The sequence below is a fragment of the Monodon monoceros genome, unplaced genomic scaffold (assembly GCF_005190385.1).
Source record: "Monodon monoceros isolate NGI ecotype Baffin Bay Population unplaced genomic scaffold, NGI_Narwhal_1 Super_Scaffold_5, whole genome shotgun sequence".
NCBI classification, from domain to species: Eukaryota; Metazoa; Chordata; class Mammalia; order Artiodactyla; family Monodontidae; genus Monodon; species Monodon monoceros.
In genome coordinates this window covers 5,669,635-5,686,132 of record NW_021703782.1, presented here as the reverse complement: position 1 = coordinate 5,686,132, position 16,498 = coordinate 5,669,635, and the positions used below count along the sequence as shown (strand labels likewise).

General features: G+C 40.7%; 1 protein-coding gene across 7 annotated transcripts in view; it reads right to left on the bottom strand.

Annotated features, from left to right (window-relative positions):
* Positions 1–16,498, bottom strand: part of GALNT7 (polypeptide N-acetylgalactosaminyltransferase 7) — a 118,121-nt gene that overhangs the window by 13,925 nt on the left and 87,698 nt on the right. For 6 of the 7 annotated variants that reach the window (XR_003790894.1, XM_029203970.1, XM_029203973.1 and 3 more), the window contains 6 exons: positions 12,231–12,397; positions 7,979–8,109; positions 7,652–7,731; positions 5,253–5,435; positions 2,136–2,253; positions 660–782 (listed from right to left, as the gene is read on the bottom strand). Coding sequence is in view for 6 of the 7 variants with exons in the window: in XM_029203970.1 (XP_029059803.1) it covers positions 660–782; positions 2,136–2,253; positions 5,253–5,435; positions 7,652–7,731; positions 7,979–8,109; positions 12,231–12,397 (802 nt within the window). In the remaining variant the exon portion in view is untranslated. Of the gene's footprint in view, positions 1–659; positions 783–2,135; positions 2,254–5,252; positions 5,436–5,578; positions 5,762–7,651; positions 7,732–7,978; positions 8,110–12,230; positions 12,398–16,498 lie in introns of all 7 variants that reach the window. The other variant, XM_029203969.1, reaches the window with a different exon arrangement.

Genomic DNA, 16,498 nt, shown 5'->3' with positions numbered 1-16,498 from the left:
CTACACGGTGTCAGGTTTTAAAAATTTGAGTTATCATTTTTTTTTTTTTTTTGCGGTACGTGGGCCTCTCACTGTTGTGGCCTCTCCTGTTGCGGAGCAACAGGCTCCGGACGCGCAGGCTCAGTGGCCATGGCTCACGGGCGCAGTTGTTCCGCGGCACGTGGGATCTTCCCGGACCGGGGCACGAACCCGTGTCCCCTGCATCGGCAGGCGGACTCTCAACCACTGCGCCACCAGGGAAGCCCTGAGTTATCATTTTTTAAAAATAAATTTTTACTGAAGTATAGTTGGTTTACAATGTTGTGCTACTTTCAGGTGTACAGCAAAGTTAATCAGTTATACATATATTTCCACTCTTTCTTTTAGATTCTTTTCCCATATAGGTCATTACAGAATATTGAGTGGAGTTCTAAAATCTGAGATATCTTGACGGAGAACATTCAACACCATTCAGTAATGGAATTCTAATCAGAGTGGGATACAAGGAATAATCCTAGAAAACAATAAGAAGTTTCATGAATAAGCCTAGTCTAAGTGAAAAGTGAGAAACAGCGTGACTGCTTCAAAGATGTCGCCTGGCCAGCGAGCTGACATTACGTGGCCACGTGGCACATACGTGTTAGCTCCCTAGCCTTCCCAGTTTTAACCGAAAGACTCACCTTTAGGGTAGGAGAAGACCCGACATAGACAGGCGGAGGGTTCCCCTGCCAGCCCTCAAGACGGTAGATGTGCCCGACACGGGAACAAGGGACAAACAGTAACTTGCCACCGCACTGCCAGATCTGTCAGGAAAGACACACGTGGCAGCTGTCTCAAACGTCCAATCTGTCCTGTAAACGTAAACCTAATATCTAAATTAGACACAGGGTCTACGGGGAATTTACCAGCTAAACAGATCCTACGATAACTTCTTGTTTCTCAAGCTCACATACTAACAAAGAGGCCGCTGGGGAACGCAGGCGCACAGGGCACCCAGGGGCCCGTCCTGAGCCCCTGCAGAGCCACGCAGACTTCTGCGTCCTAACGCGCACTTCATCTCTCCCGGCGCTAACACGCCTCCTCCCACCTGGGGGATTGTTACCATAACCGCCTAACCGGCGGCTCCTTCGCCTCCGCTTGCCTCTACTCAGGCTCCCTTATTTATAGCAGGAGATTAGGCTGCTGAAGGGCAGCTCTGGGTTGTGCTCTCCCCGGCTTAGTCTCTCCCATGGGTCTCCACTGCCTGTCAGATTAAGCAACAGTCTCTCAGCTCAGCACTGAAGGCTCTCCTCACTGTGGACCTGGCGCCCCTGCCCACGCCATCTTCCTGGACGCCCGTCGGATTCACACTGTCAGCTTCTGCCAGACGGTGGGCCTCATGCCCGCCCTGCGCCTTTCCCCGTTCCACCCCCACCTTAGCTCGGCCCGTCTTCCTCGTTCTGCCTCGAAAACATCCTCCAGCATGATGCTGCCTCTGAATCACACCACCTGAATGTCGGTCTACCTTCTGATCGTACTATGAATTTAAGCATAACTCTCATCTCTCATCGGCTGTAAGTTCCTTGACAGCGAGGACCGAGCTCCTCCTCTTCTGTCCCTCAAAGTGCTGAGCACCGGACATTTAAGACAACAGGTAAGGCCTATGTGTTCAGCTCACACTGGAAAATACTTCTTTCTTTCGGGAAGTGGCGGGGGGCACGGGTGGGTGGGTACTGCAGGAAGGCAGCTCCAGGGTCAGTGTGAGGACACACGATCACTGTTGGGGTCTACCTCTGTCCTGAGCTTCAGCAGTGGATGGTCAAACGGAACCCCACACCTGCTGATTCCCGCAAGGGCTCCTATCACAAAAGGCTCCGAGGTACAGAAAAGCCTTTGGGGGTGGGGCGGGAGGGGAAGGAGAGGAGGTATTTTTACTCCTGAAGCTCGCTGGCTTCCATTTTTAGCTGAACCAAGTACATATGTAGTAAGTTTGGAGCTTGCATTTTTGCCTTATTTTTCCCAAAAGGCAAATATTTTTGTTAGTCTTTCCTTATAATTTAGAGAAATGCATTAAACAGGTTTTTGTTCTTTTTTTCCCCAAAGAAACCAGCCTTATCTGAAAGTCACAAGAATCCATAACTGCTTAGAAAACTGCATTTGTTTCAATGAAATGTTACCTTGTATGAGATCTCAAAGTTTTCACCACCCCAAATCTGGAGGCCTGGATCGTAGAGACCCAGCTCGAAGAAGAAGTCTCGTTCAATGGCGAATAATCCTCCAGCCATGGCTGGGGACCTAAGAAAAAGAAACGCTGAAATAACTTTTAAAGACAAACCCCCAATACCCCTTCAACAACAGATAATAAGCCTTTATGGAATACAGTATAAGTAGTGCATAGAAGAGACAAAACTGATGGCCAAACATTAAGAAATTATAAAGCCTTCATGAAACAATCTGTTCATAATTCCTTATGAATTTACTATAATTTCTAACTGAAATCCTGTTATAGTTCGTTACAAATTAGAGCATTACATCATTTCGCCATTAGAGGGCGCCTTGGTTCCTTTGTTTATTTAAAAATTAAGCCTTGAGAGTTAGTTAAAATAGAATTTTCTCTTTCACTCCTAAAAATACTGAGCCATACAGCCGTGGTCTGCTAAATGTTCCTGAAATGATTTATGAGTCATTCTGGGATGAGTGAAACCATACACCATGGAAGTAGTCTCTCATTTTTTAATTTTATAGCTCAGTGGTTTGCCAAACAGCCACGGTTCATTCAGAGTTTGCAAATATAGCACAGAAATGACACAGGAGCATTAGACACAGCTATTTACTGTGTCAGGAGGCAGGGCTGCCAAAGAGTGATCTGTGGTCCTTCTTGAGTGGGACCTTGAATTGGGTTCTTTTTAGGGACAAGAGAAAAAAAGACTTGATAGCTTTTTAGGGCAAGCCACTCCCACCGTTGGGAATAATTTTCACCCCGTACCGTTAGGAATAATTTTCACCCTGTTCCCCCTTCCCGTGGCAACAATGAATTATCACTGCATTCGATTCTTAGGTAGACCCCTCCATTAGAGCCTCTTCATTAGCACACCTGATAATTCAGTCTATCACCAATTCCTACTGATTCTACCATCAACACACATCTTGATGCCACTTCTTTCCAGCGTCACTGCTGCCATCCTAGACCAGGCACAGGAACCCCGACTGTGTCCTCCGCTCTCTTCTGCCCCACCCAAGCCCCAGCAGGCAGCAGGCAATGCCTCTGTGCTCTGCCCGACCCCCTCCTGTCCCAGGGCCCTGGCTATGCCGCAGTCTCCTGAACGGTCCTCCCTCCTCCTCCACAGGGTAGACTCATCCCTCAGGGCTCGGCCTCAGCGTCGCTTTCGAGACACTTTCCGTGAGCTTTTCTTCTCACCACTCGTCACACTTGCTGCTCCAGTTATTCGTGCAGTTAACTGTTTAATTTCTGTCTCACCCACTACATGTTAAGTGCCACGAGGGAACACATCTCTTTAAAATTTATCCCCAGAAAAGAGCGCCTGGCACATAGTAAGCATTCATTAAATATTAAATAAATAATGAAGCAAGGGGCTTCCCTGGTGGCGCGGTGGTTGAGAATCCACCTGCCAGTGCAGGGGACACGGGTTTGAGCCCTGGGTCCAGGAAGATCCCACATGCCGTGGAGCAACTAAGCCCGTGCGCCACAACGACTGAGCCCACGTGCCACAACTACTGAAGCCCGTGCACCTGGAGCCCGTGCTCCGCAACAAGAGAAGCCACTGCAATGAGAAGCCCGCGCACCGCAACAAGGAGTAGCCCCTGCTCGCCACAACTAGAGAAAGCCCGCGCACAGCAACGAAGACCCAGCAAAGCCAAAAATAAATAAATAAATATATTAATTAAAAAGATAATGAAGCAAGAAATATTTTCAATATTAAAGGGAAGTCACATCAGGGGAAAGTCATTCTTTCATAAGGCTTTTCTTCTTAAAGGAGAAACAGCCCTATTGCGTTTTCAGTTATACTTTCATGCCAAATTTATTTAACATTACTCTATTATAACTATGCCTTTTTGATCTTTAAATATATTCCCACTTATCTCAGTACATACTTGAAAATGTATCTTAACATGAAAACCAGTGAGTAACTTAAAGAGAAACCTTCCTTAAATTTTTCTACCACATTTAAAAAATTTTCTTTCCTAGCCCATGGGATTGGTAGAAATAGAACTATAGTTATTAGCCCTTAGGTTTTTTCCCCCAGAATTATTTGTGAGTCAGGGTAAGTGGGTAAGCAGTAGATTCCTGCACAATTTTTGAAAAAGAACTTCAAAGAGAAATTTGGAAAATGTCAAATAAAGCTGAAAGTTGTATAATTTCCTTATGTTTGCCATTTCAGTATCCTGGTATCATGACATGCCCAAATCCCACCAGCTTTTTGCATGACATTGGAGACACCTTCCCCAAATTGAGTTTGAACATCATCAGTAGCGTAACAGTAAGAGAGAGACCAAAAGCAGAACCATAAGATCAGAAAAATAAAATCAGACACATTTACAAGCCTACATTAGCATTTACGCAAACATTTAATTTGGGGCCACTCTTTTGAAAGATGGTAAAATGTTCCAGTGAAAAGACCAAAGAGAGAGTAGCACAAGTTGTTCTATTTGAAGAGCCACAAGAAGGGAGAAAAAGGAAGATTTTGGAATGAAGTTTCCTTTTAAATCAAGTGCTCTTCTGAAAACGAAGTAATAAAGGATTCTATGTAACATTTCCCAAAGTCATGTATTTTTATTCATCAGATTTAACTGGGATGCAATTAGTATTTAAGAGTTAGCATATAAAACAAAAGGAAGAAAAAAAAACTCTTGTTACCGTCTTTCATTGTCAACACTACCCGCAAAGCATCAAAGTGGATATAAAACTTGGATCGTAAGCAATGTGAGCGTCTTAAACTTACAGAATGACATAATCATCAAAAGAACAAAATTTCATGTCTAGTCTACTAGGACATGATGGCAAAGATTTTCTTTTTTTCACCTGTATTTGGAACTAATGCCATAAAGCGTGCTCACCCCCAAACGGAGTTTGCTTTTAAGGAAAAAGCAACCACAAAGAAGCAAGTGTGAGTTTAAACCTCTGAAACAGCACAAAGAAAGAAAGCCTTTCAGAATCTGAGACAGCATCTACAGTTTTAATAACAAGTTTCTTTTTTTTTTTTTAGCTTGGCAAGAGGTTAATAGGTTAGCAGCAACTGGAGAAAAGAGAAACAGGTAAGTGATTTAGTGATTACCGATATGGTTCAGTTTTTGTCTTTCTCATTCTCTTCTCTTGAGGGGTCAGAGGCACCCGTTTCCAGAGCATACTCCAATCCCATGCTCCTCGGGCATACCCATCTTCGTCACCACCCCCTTGGGGTACAATTTCATAAGTGTTGCCATTTATGACATCTATAATCGGCACAGTGCAAGTGGTTCTGTATTGTGTTGATGATGGCAGCGAAGATGAAATGCAAGGGCGTGTAGGGACCCACATGTTTACACGAGTACATGGGGAAGGAAAAAAAGAAAAGTACTTAGGTAAACGTTCCACGTAAGAAAAGGAAGTAGTAATCTTTACCGATAAGGTTCAGTTTTATGTTTTCTTTTGGCCTTTTCCTTGTGGCTTAGAGGAATACGCTTCCATAGCAAACTCCAGTCCCAGGCCCCTCTGGCAAAACCATCTTCATCCCCACCTTGCTGTGGCTCAATGGAATAATCATTCCCATCTATGTAATCTATCAGAGGCACAGTGCATGTGGTTCTGAAACATTTACAGAAAATGAAAAAGCATTTAAGAACCCAAAACTGGCTAGTTGAGCATGCCTAACTAGATTATCTCTTGTTACTGTGGGTTTGCTTTTTTTTCTCCCCCACTAGGGGATTTTCATATCTAATGGGAAGTGAATGAATGCTTTGAAAAGTCAAGGAGGCTGTTTTCTTAAGGGAAGGAGAGAGGAGATGTCCCTGGGCTCACAGACACATGTCATGGACAAAGAGCCATGAACTTAAATAGGATTTCCTCATTTTCACTGTGGTCCTACAGGCAACACCCTCTTGGTAACTTCCCATTATTTACCAGATTTCCCTGCCTGTTATTTTCCCTCCTTACCCCTCCATTAAACATGAGTGTGTGTGTAGAAAGATAATACCTGTGACACGTTCAGCAGTGCTCCCAACTCCTTGCTGCTTCCTACTTCTTTGGAAGCAGTGACTGTGAAAATCTGTTTTTGTACATTTACTTGATCTTCTTTTCCTACTTCTTTTATTGGGAAAAAACAACTTTTCTTTTATTGCAAAAAAAAAAAAAAAGTGCTGTATTGTATTCCTGCTTTTTAAAAAAAAACAAGGAAAAAAAAATCCCTCAAAACCTGCTGAAGAACATAAATAGTGGCCTGAGAATTTGGAGCAAAAAAATATTATACCTTTTATGTGGGCTTCATGAAAATGCTAGAACTATATGACGAATCAGGCGTAGAGCCAGCTCTACAAAGATAATCGGTATCCTGCTTGTTCCAAAGTTCATTTTATCAGAAAGAATTTTAAAATGCATATCCTAAAATGGAGATTATAGTTTTTGACAGCCACGTTAAGGTGCTTTTTAGATGTTTAGAAACCAATGAGAAGGGGAAAATTAATGGGGCTTAGAATTTCGATACAGGGGAAAGGTACTTTATTCCCTCCAGACACTGGACTCCCATGGGCGAGTGGAGGGTCCCTGTGGTATGGCCTCCCCTCACCACCCCGAGGACAGCCAGCTTTCACCAGGAGAGGTGAAGGCTGGTTATCTCTCCTTATGATTCTCGGATTTCTAAGTATGTGGTGGAAGGTGTCCCAGAGAGATCTCAGTTGGGTAGTTTATAAGCTGTCTGGTCTGGGGCAAACTAATTAATTTCTCTTAGCCTCAGCATCCTCTTTAGTACAAAGGAGGTAGTAATATCTATCTTGCAGGGCTGCTGTGAGGATTAAATCAGACAGCACGTGAAAATCGTGTCTGACAGATGCTCTGATGATAAAATCCTCCAAAAGTTCTTCCTCTGTCTCAGGCCATTGCCACAGGGACATGTCTTATTTCTTCTAGATTCTGAAATAGTCAGGATTCTGGACTAAAAGCAAGGAAGGCTTTGGGAACTCGAAAACTGCTGCTGCCCATCTACTGTTTCAGACCTTCTGTAAATTGGTGATTACCACATTTCCACAGGATAGCTGTCTACTTCTAAACTTGAAAGGTCCTATGGGAACCCAAGGCCTTGCCACAGGTAAGAGCCGGCCCTTACTGTGTAAAATAATCACTTCAAAGGGCATAAAACCACCCATAGGCAGAATTCCAAAGCATGCTCCTTCAAGCCTTTAGAATGTTACCACAGTGTGCGGGAACAATTAATATTGCTCTTAGAGCAAAGCTTTTGTAGCCAGAGGAAGATGATTCTGAGTGAGATGCCCTAGCCTTATCCCAAATGTCTAACTGCCCGCATGTGAATCAACCCCAAGTAGCCACCTAGATCCACTCAGGGAAACAACTAGCTAAAAAAGAAAACTCAACATACAACTTGATGCACTGAATGGAACTGGAATCAGAAGAATGGGAACATTATTTGTCCTAGGATGAGGTTTACTTTTCAACCAGGAAAGAAAAGAAGCAAGGCAATGTTACCTGTCCTTTGATATGGGAGCTATGAGTGGTGCATACCAGTTAACCGCCACCTCACAGTGGGCATCGAGGTATATCAAAACCTGGAAAAAAAAAAAAGAGGCAGGGTGAAAGAAAACTCATATACAGCATGATGTATATCATGTACAATTTAAAATTAGATGCTAATATAAACTGGCATTAGAGTCAATTTTGATATATAAGTTATGTGTTTAAGGTAGCATTTTCAATTTTAAAAAATTAAAAATTAAATGGGTACTTAAAAATGTAGATGATCTTTTAGTTACCGAATCCAAAATGTTGACATAATAGATATCAAATGTGTCCTACCTGTCCAAGTTTAGCCTTCTGGGCACCGATACTTCGTGCCTGAATTAAACCTTCTCTTCTCTCATTTCGAAATACCTTGACTAGGCCATTCCACAGCTTAATATAGTCATCCAGTTTTTCTTTTAAGTGTTCTATGAATAAAAAATTCAGTCAACATTATAAATTATAGTTATGGCTAATAAGCCACTTAAGCTATTTTTAAAAATTAACTAATTAATTTATTTTTGGCTCTGTTGGGTCTTCATTGCTGTGCGCGGGCTTTCTCTAGTTGTGTTGAGCGGGGGCCACTCTTCATTGTGGTGCGCGGGCTTCTCATTGCGGTGGCTTCTCTTGTTGCGGAGCACGGGCTATAGGCGCGAGGGCTTCAGTAGTTGCGGCACACGGGCTCAGCAGTTGTGGTTTGTGGGCTCTGGAGCGCAGGTTCAGTAGTTGTGGTGCATGGGCTTAGTTGCTCCGCGGCATGTGGGATCTTCCTGGACCAGGGCTTGAACCCATGTCCCCTGCATTGGCAGGCGGATTCTTAACCACTGCGCCACCAGGGAAGTCCCCACTTAAACTATTAGTTTTCTCAAGAAATGAGGATAGGCAAACAGGACCTTTGAGTACTCAGTAATTTTACACAGACCATACTGAATGTTAAATGTATAGGGAGGTAAGGTGAAGTGTATTACTCGAGTTAAATTTTGAGCTTAATATACCTACGGAGAACTAGCTAGCCTGAGAATTATCAAACCTCTCTCTAAACATTAAATAAATGATGACTATGCCAACTGACATGAAAACTGGAAAAAATCAAATGCTAATATCATATCTAGAAGCTTTCAGGCACAATAGTGTTTTTGCTTTTGGAAGAAGCAGTGGTTCAGGATTTCTGAAGATGTACTGCCTATAAATAACATGACATGGCCTTCGGGATCCACACAGGGTATAGGTTAATATTTGTTTCTGAGCCATCTTTCTACTACAATCAGTGTTGAAGGGAGTAGTCTTGGTGTGGTGATGAATATAGTTCCCATCCAGCTGGCAAGTAACAATAAAAGATCCCATTTTCTCTGTAGTTTAAGCATCAAGTGTCTGTATATATATGTGTGTGTATGTATATATTTATAAATAAATCTTTACATATTTATATAATAAATACATATATCATTTCCACACATATGCGTGTATTATATGTACACACACACACACACACACATATATGTTTGCAGTTTGGTAGAGAAATTTTTGTGTTATAAAAACAAGATACATTTGCCAAACTTTCCATCTTGGCTTCCTAGTTGCAAGAGAACAGTTTTTGTTTGTATTACTATGAGCCAATGAAACTGACTCATCACAGCCACAACTAATTCCTGGATCCTTAAAGATGTTTCCCGAAGACACAAAAATTATTTTTAAGTTGTTTAAAATCTTGGCCCATGAATACAAAAACAACCCCCCAAACAGCTGTATTTAGTGATGAGCCCGTGGTTAAATGGGCAAATCAGGCTGTACATTTAATACTTTATTCGTTTTTAAGGAGCTTATAATTAGCAAGATACTCACACATGGGTATTCAAAACTGAGAAGAAAAAATTTTCCATTCTCTACTTTGGTGTCCAGTTTTAATGAGAATTATAAATAAAATTCTCATGCTGAATTACAATGTTTCCCCAGAAAGTGTTGGTAATTTTCCTTTCAGTATAAGTTTTTGTTGTTGCTGGGTTTTTTTTAAAAAAGCTCTTACCTTCCTATTTTTTTTTAGTTCTGTACAGTCCTAAGTTTTTTTTTTTCCTAAAGCCACTTCTGACTTGCATTAGGTACTTTTTTGGATATGTGATCTAAATATATCTAAAATAAATTGTTACGGCCAGAAACGAGTTGATGGTGTGCTCTTTAAATTTAGATTCTAGTTAAGGTGACTTTGACTGCGCTTGGGTCTCACTACAGTGGACAGATCAGTGCCCCGAAGGAGCATGGCCCCTTCTGGGGGATGATCAATCCTCCCCAGCCCCAGCCCGGACTGTACGCTGGGCCACCTGACTTGCTGTGGCCAATGAGAAGCAGGCGGAAATGATGTGCACTTGTGAGCGTAAGTGCTCCCGCACCTTCCTTCCCTGAGTGCTGCGAGGAGGACACGTGGTCCGTGTAGCCCTTTGCCCAGTGCACAGGTGGAGAGGAGTGTTCTCTGTTCAAAGGCCCCAGACCCTTACGTTTTGAGGACATTGTAACTTCCAGAAACCCGAGGGTTCTGAGCAGCCAGCTCTTTTGTGAGGTTTTATATAAATTAGTTAAGTATTTTGTCTTTAAAAGAAAAATTATAACTCAGAGTTTTAATTACTGAATATATTGGGGAAAGAAAACAATCCAAGTTTTCACCTAAGTCAGATTTACCAAATGCTGTATAGTTTTACTGAGGATAGGACTGACAGATGTTCAAGGGTGTTTTGAAATTGGGGAGAGTAATTAAAGACCTTCTGTACTTCTGTCCAAGAGTAGCCCCAATCAATGACCCTCCCCAAGCTGTTAAGCTAAGGAGACCCTATATGTAATTGCTTTTAAAATGTGTTACAAGAGGCTGTTAGAGATTTGTAACAACAGAAGCACTGATCACAAAAAAATTAAAGTAAACTGGACAAAACACTTAAGCCCCCAATTTTGTTCTTTCCTCGGGCCAAGCAAGAAAGCAAGATTTTAGAATGGGAAACACCTTTTGCTGTATCTTCACTTTTTTTTTTTTTTAAAGACTATTCTGAGCTTTCTAACTTGTATTAATAACATAGTGGTTCTTAAAATCAGTACAATCATAGACATGGGATTTCTCCAAGCTGTTTTTGTAGGCTTAAGTTTTGCTAAATCTAAAACGTTGTTGGCACCCACAATATCACTTAAAAACATATTTTCAAATATTTATTTGAGACAGGGATAGTATTCTTAATGAAAATGATCCCGTTGTAGAAAATTGCAACCAAGATGTCTAAGCTAAAGGCATTTGATGACTGAAAATTTAAAGTTATACATTCCCTGCTGTAATTAAAAATGATTAGTTGAAGAAAGTGGTAGGTCATATTTCTGTTTCTCTCCATGCTAATATATGTATACAAGATCAAGATTCTGCTTGTGTCCTTGCAAAAACAGCAGAGGTTTATCCAGACTGCAAGAGTTCTAAATTAAGTTTTGGAGGAAGCTTTTGTAAAGCCATTTTGAATGGTATTTTCATGCTGCCTATGTTCTGACTTATTTTCTAACATTATATCCAGTGGTATCACTACTTATACACAAAACCTCTCTGAAAAACTCATTTGCCAAAAAGCAGATATCCTGTTGTCATTGACTTGTCTGTGCTCTTTGGTCAGTTTTCAAAGGTTTCAACTCAGTTTTATGACAAGCAAAGAAGAATAAATAACTGCCCAGACTTGGGTTTTAGCAGCATAATTACATGCTGCTTTGGGGTCTGAGCTATAGCATTATCTCTCTTTTGATATTTACATCATTAAGAAGATATATTCAGCTTACAATAATGGATCTATTTGAAGAAAAAAATTTTAACTTAAAAAACCCCACTTATCTGGAAAACCACTGCTCCATCTCTCTCTAGCCAAGTTGAACCAAGACTAACCGATGTCTCCCTAAATGAGTTAGAGCTTGCTCCATAAAGAGAGTAAAAAAAATAAAACACACTTTCCTTCTATTCAATTATCTTAAATCAAATCTAGAACAAAATAAGCTTTAGTAGGTACTTTCTTTTATAAATAAAAATAGTCCATGGTTTCTGGTCAAATTCAAAATACACTGAAATGCAAAATACAAGCTATTAAACAGGTATATAGGTTTCAGTATATAGATTTGGACGGAGCTTTGGGTGGCATTGCAATATACATGCCATTGCATTTTTTCAGTCATTCAATAAATTACCTCTACGATTAAATTTTTATAAAACCCAATGCCCAAAGAATTGGTATAGTATAAGATCGTGGTTAAATACACAGACTTATGAGCCTATAGATTTGGATGCAGCTGTTAATTACTATCTCTGTCACTGCTGGCAAGTTACTTAACATCTCTGAGCCTCAAGTGCAAAATGAAGATGAACAATGTATCACAAGGCTTACTGTCAGAACTAAACAAAATAATTCACATACAATGCTTAGCATAGTGCCAACTTGTTGATAATAGATGCGAATTATTAATTTCTGAAGACTATTTTGAGATCACCTTTTTGCAATTGCTTATAATTATTTTATAGACAAAATGCCGATTCCATAGCCATTACCTTTGTTACTGAAATCGTCAATTAACACGATTTCTGCTAAGTATTTCCTTGGAGTCCTTTTAATTACGCTGTGAACTGTTCTCATGAGGGTGGACCACCCTTCGTTATGGAAGACGATGACAATGCTGGCCGTGAGCAGGTTTTCATCATAATGCCAATACTTGCATCTACAAAAGGAACATTTCATCATATTTATTCAGAGGTAATCTGCAATGTTTGGTTCCAAACTTACTATGACTACGTCTTCTGATTGGATTAAATATTATGGACTTAACTAAGGTAAGTGAATGAAATACATCTTATATTTTAACAGAAACCCAAGGTAGAAGAGAGAAGCTGGTATGAGATGAAGTTACTCATATTCAAGCTACTTCTTCACCAGCCAGCACTTATTGCGACAAAGAGAACTAATTTGTGAATTTATGCTTCTCAGCTGGGGATGGTATTAAGGTTTGTTTTCCATGACTTCAACCTCAGTTTATTTTCTGCTTTAAAACTTGAGCTTCTGGTGCAAGGGATTTATTTCACTTGCTGTGAATAAACCACTGTATAACTGTGTTTGAAAGCTGTCCTGTTCTAATATGGCTAAAACATTCAGAAAAACATGAAATGGGCTGAAGTGCAGCATACGAGAGACATTCCAAAATTAACTGTTGGATGAATAAACAAAGTTCTAATAGTGTTTAGAGTTATTAGATTGACTAAAGAAGGGTCTTTAAGTGTTTTACGCAAAATTACTTCAAATAACTGTAGCAGGGATAAAGTTGCCAGAAACCTTTTTCTAGTTGGAAAGAACCCCCCTGCCCCCCCACACGGCCAGCCCTCCATATCTGCTGGTTCTGCATCTTAAGATTCAACCAACTGTGGATCAAAAATATTGGGAACAAATTCCAGAAAGTTCCAAAAAGCAAAATTTGAATTTTCCATGGCAACTATTTACATAGTGCCTACCTTGTATTAGGTATTATAAATAATCGATCAAAAGTATACAGGAGGGTGGTGTGTATAGGTTATATGCAAATACCATGCCATTTTATATAAGGGACTTGAGTATCCACGGATGGATTTTGGTATCCGAAGGGGTCCTGGAACCTATCTCCCGGTGGATAACGAGGTACAGTTGTGTGTATATTATACATTTACAAGCATATGTGTATACACATATATGTGTGTATGTACACACACACCCCCACTTTTTTCTGTTTGGTTATGGGAGAAGAACAAGACAGTAAGAACACGACAGACGAATGAGAACAATCTGAGACCCGTGTTCTTTCTGCAGAAGTTAGCTTTCGAACTAGCATCTGGTGCCTATTACCTTCTCCTTGGTAAGTGGAGAGGAAAGATTTTTTTTTTTTTATCCCAAAGCTTTTCATGGAGGAGTATAAAAGCTTGTTCCCAAGATTAAATTTAAAACCATTAAAGCAGCAATTAACATTATCAGCTTGATAACCTATACCACCATTATCTAAAATAGGACCTGGCCCAACAGAGATGCAAACAATGTTTTCTCTGGGTATTTATTTCCATTTCAACGTAGTTCTCAATTGTCTGTGTTCTTAGAGGTTGCTTTTATAGAAATACAGACTGAGTCTGGAATCCATTAAATCTTATTTCTTACATCTGCATTTTCTTGTTACAGGAGTAGTAAGTACCCGCTACATTCTGAGCTAGGCACTAGCTCAGCATCAAGGAGCAGACACAGTCTCTGCCCTTATGAAGCCCACCGTGAGACACGGAGCAGATGTCTGCACTTTCTCTGCGTGTGACAGTGGGGAAACCATGGTGCTTTGACAGGTGGCCCTCATTCAACCTCAAGACAGGTGGGCAGGAAGGCGCCCTGGAGCCGTGAGGTGAGGGTGAGACCGGAAGGATGATTTAAAAAGTACTGACACCAAAGAAGTGAGGAGGAAAAGATAATAGCACACAATGAATTGTGTGCATGTGATTCAGATAAAAAATGAATAGACGGAAGATCTAAATCTTTGGAAGGTAGAATTAAAATATGAAAAAAACTGAAGAGGAAAAGTTACAAAAGGGCATTTGCAGTATAATTACAAATACCAGCATACTTATTATGTGTCAGGCACTATTCTCTGTGCTTTACTTTTATTAACTTATCTAACCTCCCAACATCACAATGAGGTTAGTACTATTAATGTCCCCATTTTACAGATGAGGGGACTGAGGTCAGGGATAAATGACTGCCTAAGATCACTCAGCTAGAGAGTAATGAAGCCAGGACATAAACCTAGGCTCTCTTGGGTTTATAAGAAATCTTGTTAAAAGTAAAATGAAAGAAAAAGAAAAAACACTAGCTATACCTATCTATGAATGGCTAAGAATTGATCTAAGGTCTAAGAACTGATACTGACATTGAATATAATGTCAATACAAGGCACACATAGAGCTTATTATTATGTGATGGGAGCTCTCTCCCCTCCCCCTCTTCCCTGCCCTTTGTGGCCTGGAGATACCCCAGGAATGGGGAAGGGGGTGGGGGCATGGTAGCCTTTGGCAACGAAGAGGGCTTTTCAAGGCTGGGAGGGGCCACGTGCTCTTTCAGAGTACCAAGTTAAAAAATACAGTAGTGGAGGGATGCAGATTTTGAAAGAAGATGTGATGAGTGTTTCTGGAGAGAAACTAACCTGGGCAGGTATGTCTAATTTTGGAAGAGTAGGGACAAATGATCTCCCTCCCCAAAACTGCAAAAACAAGCAAACGCTCTGATGGAGATTCAGGCAATAATTTTCTTCCCTGAGTCTAACCACTGGGCCTAAAGAAGCAGAACTGGATGGGAAAGACACAGATTTTGGTTTACAACAGACACCAGAATTGGTGAAGATATTTAAGCCATGGAAGGAGATTTGGAACGTGCTGATTTCTAAGGCAAAAGATGACAGCTTGGGGAAATGAGCCAGATGAGGACTGTTGGAAACAGAGGGAATGAAGGAGGGGAGGAAGGGGGAAAGTGAAGACGAGAGGGGGCCCACAGCAGACACCTTCCTGTCCCAGGGACTGCTTGGGCAGACCATCCATCGGAAGGTCTGGACGTGCTACCTTGCATTCCTACAGGACAAGGGGACAAGAGCTGGAAGAGAGTGTTCCCAATTTCTCCATCTTCCCTCACCTCTGTACGGTTTGGAAATAACTCCAAATATGTAAACTAGGTTATGTGCCAGTAACTACAACTCTTGGTATATATTTTTCCTATTTTCTTTGTCTTAAAAATTACCAAACAAAAGCAATATTTTTTTGAGTCCATCTCTTAAAGTAAGGGAAATAAAAGCAAAAATAAACAAATGAGACCTAATTAAACTTAAAAGCTTTTGCACAGCAAAGGAAACCATTGACAAAATGAAAAGACAACCTACTGAACGAGAGAAAATATTTGCAAATGATATGACTGATAAGGGGTTAATATCCAACATATATAAACAGTTCATATAACTCAACATCAAGAAAAACAAACAACCCAATTAAAAAATGGGCAGAAGAACTGAATAGAGACATTCTTCCAAAGAGGAAATGCAGATGGCCAACAGGCACATGAAAAGATGCTCAACATCACTAATCATGAGGGAAATGCAAATCAAAACCATGATGAGATGTCACCTGACACCTGTCAGGATGGCCATCATCAAAAAGAACATAAATAACAAATGCTGGCGAGGATGTGAACAAAAGGGAACCCCTGTACCCTGTCGGTGGGAATGTAAATTGGTGCAGCCACTGTGGAAAACTGTATGGAGATTTCTCAAAAAACTGAAAATAGAACTACCATACAACCCAGCAATTCCACTCCTGGGTATATATCTGAAAAAACCAAAACCACTAATTTGAAAAGATACATGCACCCCTAAGTTCATAGCAGCATTACTTACAATTGCCAACATATGGAAGAAACCTAAGTGTCCATCAACAGGTGAATGATTAAAGAAGAAGCAGTATATATACACACACACACACCATACACATACATACATACAATGGAATACTACTGAGCCATAAAAAAGAATGAAATTTTGCCATGTGCAGCAACATGGATGGACTTGGAAAGCATTATGCTAAGTGAAATAAGTCAGAGAAAGACAAATACCATATGATATGACTTACATGTGGAATCCACAAAATACAACAAACTATGTGTATATAACAAAAAGAAGAACACTCATAGAGAACAAACTAGTGGGTACCAGTGCGGGTGAGGGGCAATACTGGGGGCAGGGAGGTACAAATTGTTGGGTATAAGATAAATAGGCTCAAGG